General features: G+C 43.5%; 2 protein-coding genes across 3 annotated transcripts; one reads left to right on the forward strand and one right to left on the reverse strand.

Annotated features, from left to right (window-relative positions):
• Positions 1-8,657: 8,657 nt before the first annotated feature.
• LOC106639694 (phosphoglycolate phosphatase) lies at positions 8,658-21,768 on the reverse strand. Of its 2 annotated transcripts, XM_014353443.2 has the most exons (7): positions 21,482-21,768; positions 21,203-21,363; positions 20,764-20,901; positions 20,464-20,671; positions 20,247-20,388; positions 19,952-20,168; positions 8,658-8,709 (listed from the first exon to the last, which is right to left on the reverse strand). In XM_014353443.2, the coding sequence occupies exons 1-6, from the start codon at positions 21,570-21,572 to the stop codon at positions 19,988-19,990; spliced, it is 921 nt and encodes a 306-aa protein (XP_014208929.2). In that variant the 5' UTR covers positions 21,573-21,768; the 3' UTR covers positions 8,658-8,709; positions 19,952-19,987. The 2 variants fall into 2 exon arrangements, with proteins under 2 accessions (XP_014208929.2, XP_014208928.2); XM_014353442.2 differs by lacking the exon at positions 8,658-8,709 and having other exon boundaries at positions 18,975-20,168.
• On the forward strand, positions 10,961-18,070 carry Grd (GABA-gated ion channel). Its single transcript, XM_089596842.1, has 7 exons — positions 10,961-11,007; positions 11,740-11,944; positions 12,513-12,733; positions 13,658-13,740; positions 14,452-14,583; positions 17,070-17,234; positions 17,318-18,070. Exons 1-7 carry the CDS (start codon positions 10,961-10,963, stop codon positions 17,911-17,913), a joined length of 1,449 nt encoding a protein of 482 aa, XP_089452968.1. The 3' UTR covers positions 17,914-18,070.
• Positions 21,769-22,489: the final 721 nt, after the last annotated feature.

Below are 22,489 nucleotides of genomic sequence, written 5' to 3' on the forward strand. Positions count from 1 at the left end.
CGAAAAAGACTGTATGCTGAGCAAAAGATTTTCAATATATCTCTGTAGGAGAGAAAACTCGCGTAGTTTGTACGAACGTGTGTGTTATTGTATATGCCTCGGGTGCAAAAAAAGGGCATCGAAACCGGGAGGTAAAGAATATTCGGGTGAAGGACACCGAAAGTATCTTATGCCCACGTATCTTATGGACTTACAAGTAAGGTGTATTAAAAAAATCTGCGACGTTCAATCTCCGACGTGGGTATAGGGAAGAAAGGGCTCGAAGTAAGATTGGTAAATTTAATCAGTCTGAGGAAAAAAAGGAAGCCTTTGTCCCTTTCGCTTCTTTTTCCATTTTTTTTTCTCGAGGAGAACGTCCATACAAAAAAAACCGCCTCAAAACTGAAAAAAAAAAAAAAAAAGACCGAAACTCATGTACGTGTGTACAATAGTTCGCTCGTACACGAGTACTCCGCAATCCTCAGGGCGAAGAAGAAGCTGCCGTTTGATTCTCCCGGAAAAGGTTCACCCCACACACCCCCAGTTGGAGGACCCACGCGAATCGTTTTTTGAATATTGCTGACGGATGGGGACTCGAAGGAGGGGTCGAGTGCACTTACCTCCTCTCACCCTCTTGGCCTTGGCTGCGGCAATTTTTTCTCTCCTCCCCTCGACATTATCCGTAAACTTCAATTAAAGTGCCCGCGAAAAAAGAAAAGCGTCCCTTTTTATTTTTTAATTATACTATTGTTCTTTTTTTTTTTTTTTTTTTTTTTTTTTTTGGGGAGTTGCAAAGTGGCTGGCGATGTGGTGGTCGTCTTTTGTAAGTGATGTGCATCCATCGGGCGATTTATTGATTTTCGATGAATGGACGGCCAGCCGAGATTAGGAGCGAACGTGACTCCGTCAAGGGAAATACGATTATTTGGAATTTTCAGGGAAAGGAGTGTAGGTGTGTCAACTTAGGGGCAAAAGAAGAAGCGAGTCCCTCGCTTTGTGTGAAACTGCACAGGGTCTTGAGCATCGTTACACCGCTGAACTCGTTTCTCGAGAGCCGCTCGACACGGCGTTTTTACGAAATCCAGTTATGCTCGGTATAAGTAGAGGACGTGTGTCAAGATTGACTTTCGAGCCGATTTTTTCGAGATCTCCGTTTCTTGCGCCCCTCGTGTGTTTGTACATATATACATTAGGCTATAATCTGCGGCAACGAGATCGCGTGTACAGGATTAGGAGGGAAAACAAGATTTTGCGTGGAGAGAGAGAAAAAGAGGACATTAGTTTTCAATGCAGTTCCATGAAGTGTCGGTGGGTGTGCGGGTGTTGAATCGATCGATCGGAGAGAGTATCTTTGTTTTTCGAGATTTTTTCGTTGAATATTTAATTTTCGCGCTTCCACCACAAAGACTCGGGGCAAATCGGACGAGGATCGTTTTTTGTCACTTGGCGAAGACTTGCATATTACGCGATTTTATTTCCTTTTTTTTCACGATGAAATAAATAAAATCAATGACCAACGCGTTGAAATCGATCTCGAAGTGGAACTTGTGTGGCAAATCACAATGTAGAGATATCGACGGGCTGTCCAAGTCGGAGTCAGAGGTGGCGGTGCTTTATCAGAATTCATGACAAGGTTGGTTAAATCAGCTCGGGTGGTTTTACAAAGTTCCAAGCTTGAAAGTGTGTAGTTCTCAAAATTGATAACAAAAACACAATGTCGAAGTTTAGGCCACCCCATTATAACTAACACTTGCATAGACAGCGCCCCCCCCCTTGCCTTTATTACAAAAGCCGCGAGATCTTCATTCAAAAGTTCGGCTTTCGCGGCTGAATCGGTGCCTCCTGCAGCCCCACACGTGCAGTATTCGACTCTCGCTCATTACTTGAGACGCCATAAAGTTTTGCAAAGTGGCAGCAGCTACGCGTCGGAAGGGGTGTGTGGAGGCAGCCACGTGGGTTTTCGAGCGATCGTAAAGCCTACCGATCCCACCCTTTTGACCCAAGTACCTACTTACTCGGGATGCGAATTTTACTTCAGGTATATACAAACAATCGAGAAGGAGGAGGAGGAGGAGAGAACTTTGTCATTTTTTTTTTTTTTTTTTTTTTTTTAGTACATCGACAGCACGTGTGATATGCATACCCGTCTTTTATTTATGTGCGATCCAAGTTTTTTTACAGCGTTGGTTTTTTTTTCCACGATTAGATTGCGCAAGGCAATGTTAAGAAAAAAAAAACTAATCAGTTTTTACGCGTAACTTTGTAAGAGTTTAGATCCACGTGCCTTGCATACTTTTCCTTCGATACAAGGATTCTTCCTTCATCCCGGAGAGTAAACAACTAAATATTATACATTGGCTGCAAAAGATTTGTTAAAATCAATCTAAAGAATTTGGAATTTTGTACGAAAGCTTAATTTTTTGGATGGTATTTACACGCAGGTATCGGTACGAAACACCTGCGACCTGTTCGATAATCCGCTTCGTTCAAACGATCGAGAGGTGCACTTTAAATCCTAGACACACACCAATATATATAAATTTCACTGAACCAAACAAAACGACGAGCTGTAGGATGAAAAAAAAAAACCCCACGGGAGATGAGATCGAGACAAAAGGGGGTACATAGAGAGAGAGGGACGCGAGAGAGGCGGGTTGCGCGCACGTCTCGGAGTCGGAGTAGGAGAGCAGGTACACCTATATATATACCCGTGCAGGGTTCGGTGAATCGCCGCGCGCTTGGACCCCGAGGCAGCGGGGGTTCCGAGGGATGCATGTGGGAGGGATGCCGATCTACGCGACGGATGGATCTCGCGCGGCGCGCTCTCGCGTGCCAGTCATCGGCTGTCGCGCTACCATCCACCGAGGACGCGCGTGCTCCTCCGTTTACCTCACTGTACCTTTTATCTCTCTCTCTCCCTTGTCCCCATTGAATTTTCGGGGACGCGCACTGTACCGGTTACCGATCTCTTTACCTCTCGCCTAGACGCGCGTGCTGTTCGCGGGCAAATTTTTGCTTTGATCCACGCGCGGTAGAGCAAAATTATCCTGGCGCGATAAAAATTATACAACTCGCGACGCTACGGTGACTCCGTGAGTTTTTTTGTTTTTTTTTTCTTGAACTTTTTCCAAATCGCCGACGAGTTTGGTACAATGACTGGGTTTTGCTTCGCAAGGGGATACCGGTGAGATCGCAACGGCAAACTCGTCGGTGTTTACTCTGCTGTATAGGCCAAATTGATGCAGCCGCGCTGAATCATGGATACCTTAGTAAGTCAAACTTTGAGGACTTTTGGTTGTATATGTGATCTCCCAAGGTATCTATTGCTATTTGGGAGTTTAGAAAACTAATTTGAAGAAAAGGCCATTGTGAAATTTAATTTTTGAGGAAAGGAGATAGTACGTATTTCTTTTTTTTTTTTTTTTTTTTTTTTTTAATAAATCGCCAAGTGGTACCACATTAGCCGAACAAACGGGGGAAATTCGTATCGTTTCGCAGTGGCTTTAATATGCAATCAATTTTCTTTTCCCATGCGTGTCTTCCATTGTGTTCGTCCAAGACTCGCCGACGTAGGCACGATCCGCAAATAATTGTGAGCTTACTGGGTGTGAAAAAAAAAAACACTTTTGTTTTCAAATACATTAAATTAATTGTTTTTCTTTAAAGCCGAGGTGGGATGAAAAAAAGAAAGCCGCAGCGTTGATTTTCTCGAGCCTCGCGAGCCAAACGTTTTCGCTTGACAAACTTTCAATTACCAACTCCCGGCGACGAGCTTGGTATACAGGATTATGGAAAAAAAAAAAGTACGCGTATACAGCGAACAAAAGGCAAGGGATGAGCTTTCGGCACGAAGTATGTATCCACGCGAAATAAAAATCCCAGCTCTCATTTCCAACCTCCGATACGCGGTATAATCTACATGCGGCGCATCTGCCGACACAAACGTGCTTATCTCGGTTTGGCGAAGGGAAAATTGCTTGTGAAATCGACGATTGATTTCATCTCGAGTCTCAGATTTGGTATCGCGGGTGGGCGTGTGCGTGGCCTCTTAAAACTTTCATTGCGAAAAAGTGAGAGAGACGAGTATACCATTAATTTTCTACAGGTATATATATGCTTTCTGACACAACTTTTTTCTTTCTTTTATTGATGCGTTAAAAAAAAAAAAATAATAAATAAAAACAATCGTAGATGTTTGTATCGATTACGTAACGCGAGTGAAATAATTTTTTTCCCTATCAAGAACGAGGTTTGAGGAAGAAAACAAACAAGTAGGCAGTGGCGGAAAAACGGCGACGTCGGGCTCTGTATAAGCTCCTTATCCCGGACGGGCGTGTTCCGCGGAGTGTAAAGCTAAATTTTAAGATCCGATTCTCCGAGCCCCTCCGTTTCACTGTACTTTTTCCGAACTTTGTCATTCGCGAAATTGCCGGAAAGTCGATTATACGTTCATCCGAATCCGAATTGATTTGCCTGTGCAATCCTGTGCACCTATACACCTATAGCCTCTTGCGGATACGTTTCGGTGATATTTAACACTCCATTAGCACTACTACATTTCTTTTTTTAATTCATTTAGATTATACAACAGTAGCAAGCTTTATTGTAACTGTAGTCCTAAAAAGGTAAATTTGATTACCTGTTCTCAGGCTAATATAAAATCAATATCTGAAATCTACAACTTTTAGATTAAAATCCTTACAAACTAAGCTATATGTGTATCTTAAAATATAAAACTCATTTGTCTCACTTATTATTACTACTTATACGTATATTGTTGCTTTGATTATATGTTCTGTTATATAATTTATTTGTATTCCAAACACAATTATATAGATTCAATTCTCGATATGTCTAGTAGTTTCATATATGTCAGTAATTCGTTAATGAGCTTTGTCGCTGCAATGTCACTATTTTTATTACTGACCATTTAAAAAAATTTAAGGTAATTGTATGGTTTGATTGTGAAAAATTATTATTTTTTTATTTTTTTGTAATTTATCTACCTTTTTGTCGCGCCCGCGTCCGATGGGTTTGTATAGAATAGCCGCAGATGGACCGACCATATTATATCGTATACGTATATATATATATGTATGTATGTAACGGCAATAATGGAATGATGCGGGTCCTCGTATCCCGCGACGGACATCCGCCGAGAGGTACGATATTGTATTGTGTACATTGTAAAAATCGAGAAATGATGAAAAAAAAAAAAAAAAAAATGGACCTAAATGGCACTTTTTCCTCAATTTTATTTTCTTTCCACTCGTGGATGGGTTGAACTTTTAAAAAATCTTTGTGAGAAATGGGAGAAAAGAGCCCCATGGTTTTGATTGCAATATACTTTACTCCACCCCCCTCTCTTTTCATGTTTGCTCGGTGCCGTTGATGAATTTTTTCATCGCCGAAAACACACTACGATACGAATGTCTCTAACCGACTCCGATGGGTAAACAAGAAACAGCGATGAGGTCGAGTGTCGAGCAAACGTACGAATTGATTTTCTGATTTTATGCGCCATTAAATAATAAGAAAAGCTCCCCCCTCCTCCCGCAACAAACAAGGGTGATAAGGGGGTGGGGGCACTTAAAAAAGCAAACATCATCAATTCGGGATAACGAGGAGCCGGGAATTCAATTAAATATTCACGCCCCGCGGCACTCCCCTCCAAGGGAGTAACCGTACACAGCCAAGCAAATGACCGCAAAAACAATGGCCCGTCCACCTGACGGTCCCCCGGACCCTTTCCTTCCCTCGTAGCCCGTAGTTTCCTCCGCCACCGCGATAAAATCCAATTAAAGTGCGAAACTCCCGGTCTTACGTGGGTGGGCGAAAAACGCAAGTTCATCCCGTCGATCGGACGCTGTTTGTTTTGAACCAAATTAAAGCGCTTCCCGGGTAAAAAAGCCGCTCTCGTCAACCGAACGCACGTGTAATTAGTTCGGTTTGCCGACCGGCTCGTGTATATTGTATACCTCTGCTGCGATACCCCACGCGCGTCCGGTTCGTAGGTTTTTTTCTATTTGAGGATTATTATTTTTTTTTTTTCCCACCTCCTTCACGCGAAACTGGTATCAAGACGGTGGTATAAAAAAAGGACCAATTAGCGGGCGCGACCCACTTCTAAACAAACATGCAGCCACGCGGAACCGCTTCCTGGCTGCTTCTTCCACACTCCTTTTTTCTTCGCGTTCTCTACATGTTTTTCGAGGTATGAAGTGAAAATAATAAACAAAAAAGAAAAATTCACGACACGGTCCTCGTTGTGTCTCGTGTATACGATATTGCGACTTGCATGGGACGCAACGTTGCGCGTATTAAAATAATTGCGCAGTCAGACTTTTTTTTTTTTTTGCCCTTTTGCGGCCTCTCGCTCCGTGTACTTGGGCAGTTTTTTTTTTAATACGTGGTTAGTACATCTCTACCGATTTTCACGAAACGAACGATAAATGAAAATACACCTGTCGCTCCACTTTTGGTGTAACTCGATGGTGTACTGCTTTGAAATTTTTCGATCAGTTTGTTTCTCTATTGGGAGGACACTTTTGTGTTGGGCGGTCTTTAGAGACTAAAAAAAGTAAAAGGGTCAAAAACTCCCGGGAGGAAAGTATTTCCCATCTGCTTGATTTCCGAGGCTCATATCCGAATCCAATTGCCCGAATTGAGGACCCGCGCGTGTGCCAGTTAGGGTTCACCTCGAACTAGCCGGGACTACACACCACCCACATGTGTGCAGGTGTACGCGTTCTCCTCCGAAGCAAACTCGGTATCGAACAAAGTTTCTCTTTTTTTCTTTCTACTTCTCATTTTGTGAAAACACCCCCACTGGCAGCCGTCGTCCCTTTGATCTCTCGGGGGTTTTTTTCCGCGTGCACCACCGCTCTGGTCAAAGACTCGCCACGCGCGCGTAATATGCAAATGTATTTCTCCTGAAAAAGTTGCTGCCCAGCGAAAGAGATGACGTGCCCGCATCGAAGCTACGTGTACACATTCAATTACAGTTTTGGCGTGACACGAGAAATCGCGGCTCTACTCAAACAGCACACACCAACAAGCGTGTGTGCAGCACCAAAGTTGTCGAGGGTGTCTCCAATTTTTCTGCCGATCGCAGCAATCTGCCAACGAGGGGGGAAAAAAACAGCGCAAAGACACGCGTCGCGAGAGCTCTTGACATGGTTTTCCCGGGCGTCGATCTGCCAGCGACTGTCAGCTTCGAAAAGAGGAGACGATCGCTTCTTTATTTCGGAAAACACAACCCTCTCTTGGGCATGTTCACCCCCCAAGTGGCCGCTCTTTGAACGACCCCTTTTGGCCCGCTGCTCTTCCACTCGTCTGGAATAAATTTGATTTACCCTTTTCGTCCCTTCCTTTTTTTTTTTTTTTTTTTTTTCACTTTCGACCACCAAAGCTTAACTCGGCTTGTGTTGCTTGAAACTCGAAAGTCGCTGAATCCGCGTGGGGGAAACTGTCCCGAAATCACGACAAACTTAAACGGAAGAGAGAGAAGGAAAATAGAGTTTGACTAGCACTTTTGTACACGAGAAAGGGGATACAAGAAAAAAAAAAAAAACCGTCAGGGCCAATGAAACGATAAATATAAGGGCATGATTTTACTTGGGATGCAATAGATTTAAAAAAAAAAATAAATAAATGAAATCTGATCTTATTCATTGGAGCGTGCAGTTGAAGGGGAAAAAAGGTCCCCATACCGCCCACACGAATCAATTCACAATTCCTGCGTTAAAGAGTCGGACGGAGGAATCCCCCGCCCGCAAACAAAAGCTCTTCCTCGGGGTTATACGACAAAGAGACAAAGCTCGGCAAAAAGTATCTCTGCAGTGTTCACCCCCCGAAAAAAGTTCGGGCCCGCGTGTACAAAGCGTGTGCGTGGAGGGAAGGGTGAGTACTTACAAACCAAAGTGGAACCACATAAGCGGCTTTGCACTGCTCATGCCGGTACTTGCACGGGCTTTTTTTTTTTTATGGATGTTTACTCGAGAGCTCCGTGGTATTCCGGTTTTGTCGTCGTTTCTTCCTTCGCCGCGGGGACGGTGCACAGCTTTACCGTAGGCCTCGGCTCGTTGGAGAGGTTGTTGTTGCACCTGGAGGGTGTCGAAGGCAAAACAAAAAAAGGATGATAAAATTTTTTTTTTTTTTTTTTCAATAGAGACGGTTATTACGCGGGTTTACGAGGGTGTAGGGGATTCGTTGACGACGGAAATAACGAGTCATCCAGTCGTGAAACTGCAAAGAAAAAGAAACAAAAAAATAAGGCCAATATTTCCATTTGTTGAATAATCATCGTGTTCAAAGTTTCGAGAATTGTTTTGAGCTCGAATGAATTATCCTCGACCCTTTTCTCGGTAGGGTACTTGGTATAGATCTCGTTAAAACATGACAAATTGACGTTTGATCGGTTGAATAAAAATATAGGATATTTCATTATTTTGTAGAGCTTTTACTCGACATATTCCACCTCCTCGTTGCAGCATCCCTCATTCCCAATATCCATCCACGATCTCTCGATCATCCATGTAAGCCACCCCGTCACCCGCCATCGACGACTTTATTTCCTTATTATTGTAAAACAGCTGTCGAAGCCGGCAAACTCCATCACTTGTCGGAAATCAATCAGCCCTGCGTACACCGTTATAGATATCACACATAGTTTGGTACGGCAGTATAAGTAGTAAAAGTCAATGTAGGGCAGACGGGCTGACGTTGTACCTGAAGATGATGTGCGCGAGATTTAGAAAAGATTTCTGAAACCCTTTAGGCAGTATGGGTATGAAAGAAAAAAAAAATCTTTGTTCCGTGAACACTGTGGAATCTGTAAATTATGTAGCCGATTTTTCGAAAATCAGCATAGACACGATCGCAACTCGATCGAGAAGCCGATTGGTTTTGCATCTGCAGTACCTATGCAATAATTGTAATGTACGTTATAGAGTCTTGGGATTTTTCAGGTACTTATAGACCATCCACCTATACGGAGGAAAATCCATTTTTTCCATCACATCTCGTTATTGCGCGAGTCCAGTTAGATTTCGAGATCACCCGGTACCACTATCTTCCGCAAGCTATTCTCGACTGGCCGCAACAGTGATATGGACGTTAAAGCGTGCGGGATGCGCGCAGCCTCTCGCATCAATTGTGCTCGACGTACGGCAATACGGCACCCTTTTCATCACACCCCCAACTTTACTTTATCTGCTCCCTCTGCCGTATATACACGTGCGCTCTTTCTCGCACCGACACGCGCACAGTTGGTTGCAGTATTTATATACTTGTAGGTTCGCCAGGAGGCAACGAGAGGCAAAAGGATGCGTTCGTGTATAGCTTGGAAGGGTAAATCCAAGGGAAATCGAAGTAGGCTACGGTAAACCGGTTGAGGCGCGGCTGTTGTTTATTTCCCGTCGATGCTCTGATTTCGTCCCTAAAATACACGACATTTGCTCACAATATATATAGCACCGCGCGTAAGCGCCAACAGAAATCGATGGGTATATACGAAGGGAGTCCTTTGACGCGGTCGTGTGTTTGCTCGCGATTTTATTTCTCGTTTTTCCACCGATGGGTGCGCTTGTACGCCCGTTTGCGCGAGCTGTACAGTATTGGATCACGGGTATACACACTGGTACATGCACTATATGTATACATGCTTACCGATTTTGCACCGTATATGCGTATACAATCATCCAATTTTTGATTCAGGACTGGATTTTGTTTCTTTTTTTTTCATTTGGCATGATATGTGTGTTGGTGTGAGAACTAACTGGTTTCTCCGATTGTTCGTTAAGGGAAGGATTTTTTTTTTTTTTTTCATCCTTGTAGGCCTCCGATTGGCTTCGAGTGATTAAAAAAATAAGAGTCGAGTTATCGGTCTGGTGGCTGCCGCAGTGGTGATTATTTGAGGAGAATTGACCTTCCCTCCTCGCCCCCTTTTTGCTCACTTGTTTGCTCATCGGTGCTCGCGAGGGATCTCTTCGAGTCTTTTATCTTGCCCCTCTCGGGTTTGGCTGTTACTTCTGCCCCTTCTGCTGCCGTTTCTGCGGATCGTTGTAAAGTTCGGTCTCTTAATTGCGGCACTATATACATACAAGTATAGAGTACAGTTTATACCTATACCTCACTCGTGTCTTGGCCACTATTATATTGCTGTTGGTATGCCGATTTCGGAAGAAAATGAGCACTAGTATTTGGAGCGCAAACTTTACGCATTCGACTTTTGGTTTTAAGTTTTCACCACATGTGCAATATCATTAATTATAGGGTGCCAACTTACATTCAGTTAGTATATCGACCAATTTTCATATTATCATTGTGTATGATTGCGTGAAACTTTTGCGATTCTCTGAAGAGATTTTTTTTTTTTCAAGTGAAATGTATGTGTGTGTAAAAATGTGAATAATAACGAAGGGTATAATGACGGTAACTCAATCCAACTACCCTTTCAACTCTGCAGACCCGTGCATTTTTTTCCCAAATAAAATACTGTTTAACTTATTCCGTGACAAAAAAAAAAAATTTCCTTAGCTTACACCACTTTTCTAAAAAAAAAAAAAAAAAAGGCAAAATGTGTCAACGTGTCTACAGTTTTTTTTTTTTTTTTTTTTTACATACATACACATCATCCGCAGTTCCGTGAGTGCACCTCAAATTTCTTTCCACTTTCAAAAACTATATGCATACATACCCATGTACACCTGTACTTATTTGGTTGGATGAAGGTGTAAAAAGTGCAAAAAATAAATAAACAAAGGATCCCCTTTCTTGTAATAGGTAAAGGCCGTTACGCGGATGCCGCAGTTGATCCAGTAATCCGATAAAAAAGCGAGAGAGAGAGAGAGAGAGCAAACGGGAGACGAAGAGAACACACGTCCACGGGCGCGGATGTCGGGGCGAATGGAGCATCGCAAGAGTTGGTAAAGATCGAGCCTCCACGGGAGGACAGGGGGCGAGCCAGGAACCCGGGATCATGAGTCTACGCGTCGCCCTAGCGCTCACGTTCTACGCCTGGCTTCTGTAAGTATGTATATATATATACGCACAAATCATCCGTCACGCGCGCGCGTAGGGTAATCCAACTCGCTCGGATGCCCGCACACGCGCCCTATAAATAATGCATATGGGAGAGACAGAGAAAAAAAAAAAGGGGGGGGTTGGAGTGAATGTCACCCGGTGCACCACGTGCGCGTGCAAGCGATTCAGCCCTTACATGGCGAGGGGGGTTTTTTTTTTCCCATTCGTTTCCTCTCGTTGCCGATGTGAGATCGGCCCACGCGAACAATAATGGGGCGTCCCACGCGTGTGTTTATCTTGCAGCAACAAAATACACCAGCGATCGAAGCTTTGGTTTTTTGTTTTTTTTCATTCCCGTGTATTATAATAGCCTTGCCTCGAAAACATAATATATATGTTATCGGTGTTCTATTCTCACTGGAAAGGAAAAATGAAGACTCGCGATATTATTGCAATTGGCGAGCATTTGTTCGAGAGATGATGGACAATAATGGTGTGGTCTGCGTGTCCGGTGTCTTTTTGTTAAGCGGATAAATATATATTACAAGCTCGCCGGACGAAACTCGCCTCTTACTACTTGCCGGGCGCGTCTCTTTTGTATACGTATACGCCCCCTGGGCCGGGATATTTTTGACTTGGATTTGAAAGGGAGAAGAAGAAGAAGAAGAAAAAACTAAAAAAAAAAAAAAAAAAAAAAAAAAAAACAAGCATCGATTAATCATACGGTCCGCAAAGATCAGTGGCAGCGGAGCCGACGAGGAGGTCGTCGGGGAGGCGGGAGCGCCCGCAGTACAACAACCACGGCAACATAAGCGAGCTGTTGGACAACCTGCTCCGGGGCTACGACAACAGCGTCAGGCCGAACTTTGGCGGACCGCCCGCCATCGTCGAGGTCGACATCATGGTGCGCAGCATGGGCCCCATATCCGAGATCGATATGGTAATTGTGCTCTCCTTTTTTCCCTTTTTTTTTCCTTGTTTATCTCATTGACACTCATACGATGCATGATACATCTTCAGGCATATAACATATTATGTATACGTGCGAGTTTGATCGAAATCTCGGATCTCCCGCTGTATAATTGCGCGTCACGTGATTGCCGTATGTATACACGAGAAAGAAGCAACTCTCGGCGTTTCGGGAGGTGATTCATTAAATAGAGAGAGAGAGAGAGAGAGCACAACTCCGCCTCGTCTTGCACGAACACTTGAGTACTTCTGTTTACATTACTGGGTGTGGTTACTGTGTACAGCTACTACGAAACTCGTGTGTTACTGATTACTGCGCACTAAATTCAAAGGCTTAAGCTCGATTATGCTGATGGCGCAATGGTGTCGGTGTGCCATTTCTCGGCCAGTTCTACTCGGTAAGCTCGTGATGTATCCAAACGAATTGGTTGCACTAGCATCCCCTTGCAACGTGATACAAGATCACGGTCAGGAAATATCATGATGACATGTGTGCTTGCCATGAAAAAAAAAAAATGTCCTCTCTCTGTCCCTTGCAGACGTACTCGATGGACTGTTACTTTCGTCAATCGTGGGTGGACCGTCGACTGGCCTTCCAAAGTGGCAAGGAAACCCTCGCCCTGTCTATCTCCATGCTGGCGAAGATCTGGAAACCGGACACGTATTTTTACAACGGCAAGCAGAGCTACCTCCACACCATCACCAGTCCGAACAAGTTCGTCAGACTTTACCAGGACGGCAGGGTGCTCTACAGCTCGAGGTGCCGTTTTTTTTTTTTTTTTACTCCTACTTTGCTTTTTGGCTACATTTTGCGAAGTGAATCGCTCGATCCTTTTTTCAATCGTATCTTTTAAGCCTTCGTGCATGTACGTTACGTGTCGTATAACGAAAAGCCGGTCCCACCGGGAGTGAGAGCTTTACGTACGTAATACAGCAATCTCGGGATGGAATTTACGGCTCATCCCTCTTATACGTGTGTATACACCAACCGGCAGATTTGAAAGGGGTGTGCCGCAGCTTCATTAGTCACGACAAAACGTGACGTCCCGTGAAATTTTCGGGGTAAACTTACACACGTATGGATACTACACTCTTCCTCCTACTTTCGGCCATTCTGTTCCGTAAAAGCTCTGCGATTCATTTTTCCCCGACTCTCGGCTCTTGACGCGTTGTGTAACTCTTGCGAGGAAAAAAAAAAAAAGGGGGAAATGCTCCCTGGACATTGATACATTTCCAACTCGAGTATCCGTGGGGTCCGTGTAATCTCCACGTAAGAAATTCCGCGGAGAAAAAGCTGTTTGCCGATGTCCAACAATATGGTTTGGATTTTTCTACGATAAATTGCACTTTTGCACAGCCAATAACTTTTTTTTCTCCTCCTCACCACACCTACGCTTAATGTAAAAAAAAAATCTTTTTTTGATAATGAACCAATGTAGGGCCATTTTTTTCACACCAGTGCCCCAAAGCATTGTGAAATAATTTAGAAAATCTCTGGACCTCGAAAATGCCATTTTTCCGCAGACTCGTTCCAAGTGTAATGTACTACTGGCAGTCTGTAGGTCAAGTGGTTCTCGATTGGTGATCGAGCGATTTTCGAGCCACACCTACCGATACATCTATAACACAACCGTCGAGACGTTATGTAAAATTGTAGGGGAAAATAATTTTTTACGTATTTCAGACTGACCATCAAGGCCGCCTGTCCCATGAACCTCGAGGACTTTCCCATGGATACGCAGCGGTGTCCACTGAAATTCGGAAGCTGTCGGTGATATTTACATTATTTTTTCTTTTCGTTTTTTTGGTTTTTTTTTTTTTTTATTTTTTATTTATTGTACACCTCTACACTGTGATACACACACGCCTCGGAGGAGATGGTGCGAATTAAAGATGGTATAAAAATCACACGGCATCACCGAACCACGTAATAAGTCACGCGATTTGTCGCGTAATTATTCACGTGGCATTATAGATTTTTAACCGGGTGAGTTCGTTGAGACTTTGAGCAGTGATTTATTAACGCAAAGCTGCGACGACTTGCTGTGGCTTATTTTGAAGGACCAGAGAGAAACTCGACATTCGTTGTTTTTGATTATTGACGGTAAAATTATTTAAAGAACGCTCTGGTGTGCAAGACTCTCGAGACTAATTTTCCTTGACGCGCGTCCCTTGACTCAATTACTATTAAAAATCAATTTGGATGAAAAATGCCGTATCATTGTAACCGCGCGTCAAGGAAAATTCGATAACGTGTATATGTTCGAGCACACGCGTTCGTATCGATCCGTTTATTTACTTTGAGAACGAAAACGGGAATGTCAATCAACGTGTTAAAGGACAAACCACCAAATTCCCATCTCTCTCTTTTGCGGGGCACACAATACACTTGAACGCGTAGGATGAAAAATATTTTTTAAAAAGGTGTGTTTTCTCTTTAAAAAAAAAAAAAAAAAAAAAAATGATTTCGTCATTTAGATGGGTACACAACGCGGGACGTGATCTACAAGTGGAACGAACAGCGCCAGGTGGCCATAGCCCACGACATGACGCTCGCGGCCTTTGACCTGGTGCACGCGGCGAACGCCACGGGCTCGATCTTTTTACAAAGTAAGCCGATTATCGTCGTTAGACCTCCCTCGCGTACGTAGTGTATAGCGGCTTTCATGGCATATAATATACCGTTGCACACGATACGCGCTGACGTTACCACAATTGCCCCGGTATCATCATCATCATCATCGCGATACCGCACGTGCAGTACTATGTACTTGACAGTTTCGCGATCGTCCCTTATCATCTTTTATTACGAATGTATATTATTACCTCGTGTATACAGTCTCCTGGCGGTATACCCCTGATTCGTCCCTATTGTCTCGAGTTTTTTTTTTTTTCTTCCCCCCCCCCCCGTCTCATTAGGATTTATTGTGCGAGAGTGTGATATATACATACATCACTTGTTTGGAATTAAAAATTTTTGACCTCTCCATTGTGCGAAAATCAAAGAGTTTGCGGACGAAAGTTTTGAATGGATATATAAGTTTAAGGTACGCCGGAAACGTTTTAATCAAGTTTCTCATCCGCGGCTACTGTCTTACATTAGTATACTCTATATTATACTACTACTCGCTAAAAACGAAAGTGGAAACACTATATATTATAGGCGTGTTATAATTATTAAAAAAAAAAAAAAAATATGCTTGTACATAAATTTTGATATTAACTTTCGATCGATATTCAAAAATTCATCCATACCCAGCACCAATAATCCAATCAGCTCGTATATGCTTATTATGGTAATGTCGTTGCATATGTGCCACAATCACCGCTCCGGTTAATCTCCCTCTGCGTTCAATGAGAAGAGCAAACGTCGAGTAGCAATAACTTGCATGTGTATACATATATATATATTGTATAAATAAACCAGGCACGGCGTGGTAATAATGTTATTGTTACCCTTGATGGGAGCGCTTCTCTCGCGGGGGTACGATAACTCGTTTAATTTTTCTCCGTTCGCAAAAGTATGCATGTATACATCTCCCTCTCAACCCTCCCTAACAGCCCGTGCACGTCAAACTTACTCTCAAAGTATGCGTATAAGATTGTGCATCCTCGATGCACTCGAAGAATGCCGCAGACACTAATTTTAATTGCCCGATGCAGGCGGAAGCAAATCATCGCCAGCAGGAATTTGATTTCGCTCGGTCGCCCCCGCTCGTACAACCCCCTACTATAGGTACTTTGTACACGTATTCGCCTTTGCCTGCGTATACCTTAGCTGCGTGATGGGGTCCCGCGAGAGATTGAGAGGAGCTACGCTAACCGCATATTCTTCCTCTCGACTTTGGCCCATTATGTCTTGTTATAGGTTCTCGTTTATTACTTTGCCCTGCACTTCTAAATATATATACCTATACTGTGATTGTTGGTCTAAGTGTATATGTATAATGATATATATGTTGTACGTGAACTGCAGGTACCTATAATAATAATGTCAACGATAAACGAGGAGAATCCTTAGATTTTACTGGAATCTTTTTTTTTTTTTTTTTTTTTTTTTTTTCAAGATTAAATCATCCAATGCTTGCGCACGTTGGACTCTGCAGTACTATAGCAACAATAATATAATTACGTGGATGGGTTTGCTCGAATGAGAATATACATATGTATAAGCCAGAGGGCAGAAAAAAGCACGGGGCCGAGGGGGAAAAGAGGATGTCCGAGGAAAACAAAAGTAACCCTAGAGCTGCTCTCCCAAAGAAATGACTAATTATTTACTATGTCTATAAAAGGGAGGACCTTTTTTTCGGGAGATCCCAACGTACGTGCAGAGGAATTATTAATTTCGCTCAACCCGTTACCAGATGAGCCCTTGAATCTCTTTCCCCCCCCCCTCCCCAACCAAGATATCTCATCTTAAATTGTTTTGTCCCTTAAATCCATTTGTCTCCTCGGACGCTCTCTCGCATGACTAGTACCCTGATTTCTCGAATAATTTTCAAATATACATTTTAGCCTCTTGTGACGCGTCCACGTGCCAACACAACGTTCCATCGGCGAGACGCTTCATTGATCTACTGCCCGCACATATCTTCCTATATACATTTATTAGAGTGCAAAAAATATAATATATACATTCCACCCCCCTTTCTCTCTGTTTGTCCACACATTTGTCCACGATAGTGGGCATCCATATTTAACCAGCTCTCATTTTTCGAAAGCCATTAATTATATAAGTCCCTCTAAAAGCTCCGTGGACTCGTCAAACTTTCGGGCGCTCCAGTAAATTTCGCTCGCTGGTATGTAAATCGCGCTTCGCCTGAATTATTCGGCAAACATGGCACGCGTTCATTTGAATCCCGTGCATATAGAATAGCGCAGAGCTTTTATACACACGCACTTTGCTCCTTACCGATTTTTAAACCATATACCCATATTGTTATTGTTATCATGTACCGTCCACCGTGAAATTAAATCATTTGCTTTCCACCCCCCAGTCGTGTATATATAACACGTAGAAATGGATCGAAACAATAATTACCATTATTTGTATAATGTGTAATATACATGTGCAAATGTACCACGTTTGTGGTCAGATTCGCTGGTTGCCGAGTACTCGATGCTCATTGTCTCGTTTCACCTGAAGAGGCACATGGGCAACTTCCTGATACAGGTGTACGGGCCCTGCGTCCTCCTCGTCGTCCTCTCCTGGGTGTCGTTTTGGCTCAACAGAGAGGCCACGGCCGATCGCGTGTCGCTCGGTAAGTCCACCGATACCGATCATCGCTTCCCTTGAAAAACTCTGATCACTACAACTACTTATTACGTACATGCGCATGTGCAGGTATAATGACGGTGCTGACGATGACGTTTCTGGGCCTGGAGGCGCGCACGGACCTGCCCAAGGTGCCCTACCCGACGGCCCTCGACTTCTTCGTCTTCCTCTCGTTTTGCTTCATCTTCGCGACCATCATTCAGTTCGCGGTCGTGCACTACTTCACAAAGTACGGCTCGGGCGAGTGCTACTTCGGCTCGGACACGGACCTCGACGACGACGACGCTGACCTGGACGACCACGAGCACCACGGTGTCCGCCACAATCATCACCACCAAGACTCGAGCGACGAGGACGATAACTCCGAGGTGGTCCTTGACTGCGGCCCCGCCTCCGAAGTCCCCATCGCGGCCACTTGCTCGTACCACCACCACCACCACCAACAGCAGCACCAACAGAGACACCACTACCACCAACAGCAGCAACAGCAGCGGCGCCGGGTCTCGCGAGTGCGGAGGCAGAGGCGCAAGATGCCCAGGTACAACTCGGTCTCGAAGATCGACCGGGCGAGCCGGCTGGTCTTCCCGCTCTTCTTCCTCGCCATCAACCTCTTCTACTGGTTCGGCTACTTGTCGCGCAGCAAGAGAATCGACTACTTCAACTGAGCTCTCCGCCAGAAAACGATGTACGTGTACTTGTTCGGTCGGGTCCGGCGTGGTGCAGTGGGGCTCCGAGGACGATTTTATACAACGAACGTTGATACGTCGACGGGATCGAGAGGACGCAATTTTACCAGAGCAAAAGTTTGTGTTTCTTTGTGCAATTGCGGTATACACTGGCCAATTTGTAAAAGCATGTATGCGTTTTGGGGAGAGAGCTGTGCGTCAATTTGGAGCTTATAGGAGAAAGCGCATTTTTTTTTTTTTTTTTTTTTTTTTTTTTGGCATATCAACGCGGGTCTTGAATACCTCTCGTACCCATTGACAAAAATACATATACATGTAATCATTGTAAATAATCGAATCGTTGCATGGTTCTTATAATGAAATCACCTGAGTAAATGACACGAAAATAAAGTAAGCCTGTAACATTATTACAACCAACAATTTTATTTATCCTTACGATGGTTATTTTTCGTCACCGTGTATAATTTATATTGTATCATTCATTTTCTTGACATTAAATATTATGTGTATATATATTCATCACCGAAGCTAGAAATGGGATGTATGCGGATGGATATAAGCTTTTGACGCGCTCGATGGTAAGTTTCAACAAAAAGCTTCCAAAAATAGTTCGTCTAGCGAGAGCTTTAATCTTTCTTGCTTCGTATAGTCCACGCAAAGGCAAACTCGTTTTGCGCAAGATGCGTTTGTTTTATGACTATAGGTAATATAATATTTACTTCCGCAAAGTAGTTGATAAAAAACTACATTTTCAGTGTTAAAACATCTTCGTAGGATAAAATTGCCAATATAGCTTTTTTTTACTCAAAATCATGCATTTATATGATTAAATACACAGAAAATATTTTGAAAAAATTGACTAATTGATTATGTTTCGTTGTTTTCTTTCATCCATCCAATATTACGTCCATATTATTGATTTATTATTCTTCCTTCCTTGTTCCTTGATGATTTCTCTTTACGACCGACCGAGTACATTTTAGAATTAACAATGAACTTGCACTGATTTTTCATTCACGACTGTACACACATTATATATATATAGAGAATAAATAAAGCTTAGTTGCTGCCGAGTTGTATATCTCATATTATATCTTATCTCAAATCGCTAGATTGCGAGTATAGACACAATGATTGTGCCTGTACTGTAATGTATTTGGGTGGCAATTAAACATCGAGTTACATTAGTGCGGAGTATTTGTCATTCCTAAATAAAAAACAAAATGCGTGTGTACAATTGACGGTGCCAGAACAACAAAAGCGAAACAAAAACACAACCAACGCACGCAACAAAGGAATCGACGCGTCCAATATACACGTCGGCTAACATGTAATACCCCAGAGCACGCGCCTAACGCGGGAGTCGCACGTGCTCTCACGTATTACTCGCGCGTGTGTCCATTATGTGATCGGAACTATACACACGATAGCACACCGAGCGCTCGCGAGTGCTAAAGTATAATTTTGGAACCGCTTCGCGCCGAGGCCACTGCAGTAAAAGTCAAGCTTTCGAGCCGATCTCGCTCGCTTCGTCCAATGAGAGAAAAAAAAAAAAAAAAAAGTAGAAATGCATTAGCGCGTGTTACCAATCCCGTCGTTGTTCTTTCCGTTCGGCAATCGGTTTAATAGCCGTTACGTCACGAGTAGCTGTTCCTTTCGTCTTCCGCGTGGAAAAATGTCTTTTGTTCCCCTTTTCCCGCATTTCACCGATAAGTCACACATTGGATTCCTTGTAGCATGCGACACACGCGCTTTTTCATCGCTTCCACCAAATATACTTGCAATGGTGCACTCATTTGTATATATTATATACCAAACGAAAAAAGCAACAGAGACCTGACAGGTACATAATACTGATGGCGATTTGAAATCATGCCTCGCAACGTTCCCTTTTAGATACAACTTATCGGCGATAAAAGCTGTTTGTATAATTGATATGTAGCAACATGTGACAATAGACCAAACGATCATGTATTCTCCTACATTTGTACGGATGAAAGTATAAATACTGTTTAACCTTGACGATGAGGAAGAATCTTCACCGCGTCTGGGATCATGAGTAGGCTTTGAGGCAGTCGAGGACGTCCGACACCCGATCGGCGTAAAAGTTCGGCACTATGGAGTTTTTCGGGTCCTTTTGCAGCCTCTGCAAGTCCGCGTCGGTGGTGACACCCGACATGACCAGCAGGGTCGTAAAGCCAAAGCGTTTGCCCAGCAAAATGTCCGTGTTGAGGCTGCGAAAAACAAACATGAAGAAACAAAAGTTTCGAAGATGGAATGAAAAAAATGGCTTCAAACGTGCGTGTACTAACTTGTCACCGATCATGAGAGTTCGGGCCGGGTCGACGTTGTACTTCTTCTTGATCAACTCGCCGACGAAGGGCCCTGGTTTGCCCAGAACCGTGGCCTGTCTGCCGGCGACCGCTTCGATGGCCCGCAAGAGGCACCCGGGACCTTTGGAAATCGGCGGATCGAAACAACGAGTGTGTATATGTATATGCACATATTAATAATAATTAAAAAAATTACCTGGAAATCGGTTGCGGTTCGGCGACGGTCGCTCCACGTCGGGATGCGTGCCGATGAAGAGCACGTGGGGCTCGTGCACGTACGTCGCGGCTTTCATAAGTTTCGGGTAGCTAAAGTGCTTGTCGAACCCGACGATCACGGCCCCGACTTCGGGGTCCGGCTTGAATTTCAGTATAGTGTCCACTTCGTCGCTCTCCATCACGTCGGGCTGGAAATTTTCATACATAACGTTTTTTTCTTCCCCCTCGAGTGGAAAAAGTTAAACATGTTCATGTGTTTTCGTTATATATACGTAAGTACCCCAACGCCGACGCTCTTAATGCCTTGGGCTTCCAGTTCCTTGGCGATCGCCTGGCCCCCGACCACGTAAGCCTTTTGCGCGAAATTTTTCTGTTTCAAGTAAATTGCCGCCAAGTACGAGGAGCACAGCATGTCCTCCTGAAAACAAAAAAAAGAAATTAATTTTTACGTAACTGCGTTCGTCGCATGCAACCGGAAATAATAATATACGCAATTTACTGCACAAAACTTGTAAATTACAACAAAAAAAAAAAAAAAAAAAAAGTGCAACCATACACATTTTATATATCTTTGTCGAAAATAATTTAGTTTAAAAAAGGTCACATACATGCCTCGTATGGTACATTTTTCATCAATCCTTTGGCATTTGTTGCAAAAATGTGTACCTTCACGCGTCAGATGGTCGCGCAAAAAAAAAAAAAAAAAAGCAAAAACTCACCTCGGTAGCGTCGTAAGTGAGGCTCTTGCACTTGTTAACGAGATCGGCCCTAGTTTTGCAGTCGTTGTTGGTAATGTAGTAAAATTTTTTTCCCATTTCTTTGAATTTCTCCACCGTCTCCGGCGAACGATGGACCACCTCCATTTCCCTCCACAGAACACCTGAAAATGTAATTAAAAATATATATATATGTATGTATAAAGAACGTGCATTCGTGTGCATATACGCATACGTGTACCACCGGTAAACAAACAAAATATAAAATCCTGATGGACGCACCGTCGCAATCCGAAAGCACGACATCGAACGAATTGAAAAAAGCCCTGAACTCGTCCTTGCCCATCGATTTGATTCTCCTGCAAGCTGCCATTGCTTCCACGCGCCCGCACTCGCACTGTATTTTACGATGATATACTTATGTATAGGTATTATTGTTATATTAACGCACTCTTTCGACTGTGTACACAGGAGTGATGTGCACAGGGAGAGCTCCGTTGCTTGAGTATCGCGACCGATTTCCCGACAAACTGCCGGCCAAAGTCGAGCTTTCAGCTCATACATACATATTATATACGTGTGCACACGTTATAAGTAAACCCCGGCAAGCGCGCTAAAAAAACACCGAGTGCGCGCGCGCCCCTCTTAATTATCGAAAATTGCTTACCATCATTTTTTATATATGCAATTTATACTGTGTATTATTCCCTTGTGCTGGTGTTGTACGAGACATTATTCATTGCCACCGGCGTTGCTCTTGACCATGAGATCGGCGCGTGCTGTTGACCTGACGCACCACACGCTCTTTTTACACAGCCAATAGCTACTACGAGCGGTGACGCACAAATCGGCATGGCTGTAGGTACACCTAATCATTGCGTGCTTTTTTTGTTATTTGCCAAACACAGCTATGGATACACCTATACTGCAGGCAGGCAATTGATAATCCATACCGTGTGGACGTGAAACGTATATGGTTTTTTTACCGACTCACCGGAGACAAAAAAGTTTTTTACCACTTTTATTATTCTGTCAACTACGAGGTGTGCGATGTGTATACGATATCGCGGTGACAATGTCCATAGACAATAATCTGCGTGAATGGCCGTACTTTCCTGTTCGTTATTATTCTGCTATCTTGAATAAGACACAATGGTTACGAAATTGTTTAGAATTGATTCGTTGTTTGTTACACCCATCAGGCCGATCAGGCGTATCGGCGTATGTGAAGAAAATGTGTGTGTACACATGTTATTCTGCAAAAGCGCCAAAGTTTCTCTTTTTCTTCGT

This window comes from Copidosoma floridanum, unplaced genomic scaffold (assembly GCF_036245765.1).
Source record: "Copidosoma floridanum isolate Cflo_tuat_1 unplaced genomic scaffold, Cflo_Japanese_pri ptg000030l, whole genome shotgun sequence".
Classification (NCBI taxonomy): domain Eukaryota; kingdom Metazoa; phylum Arthropoda; class Insecta; order Hymenoptera; family Encyrtidae; genus Copidosoma; species Copidosoma floridanum.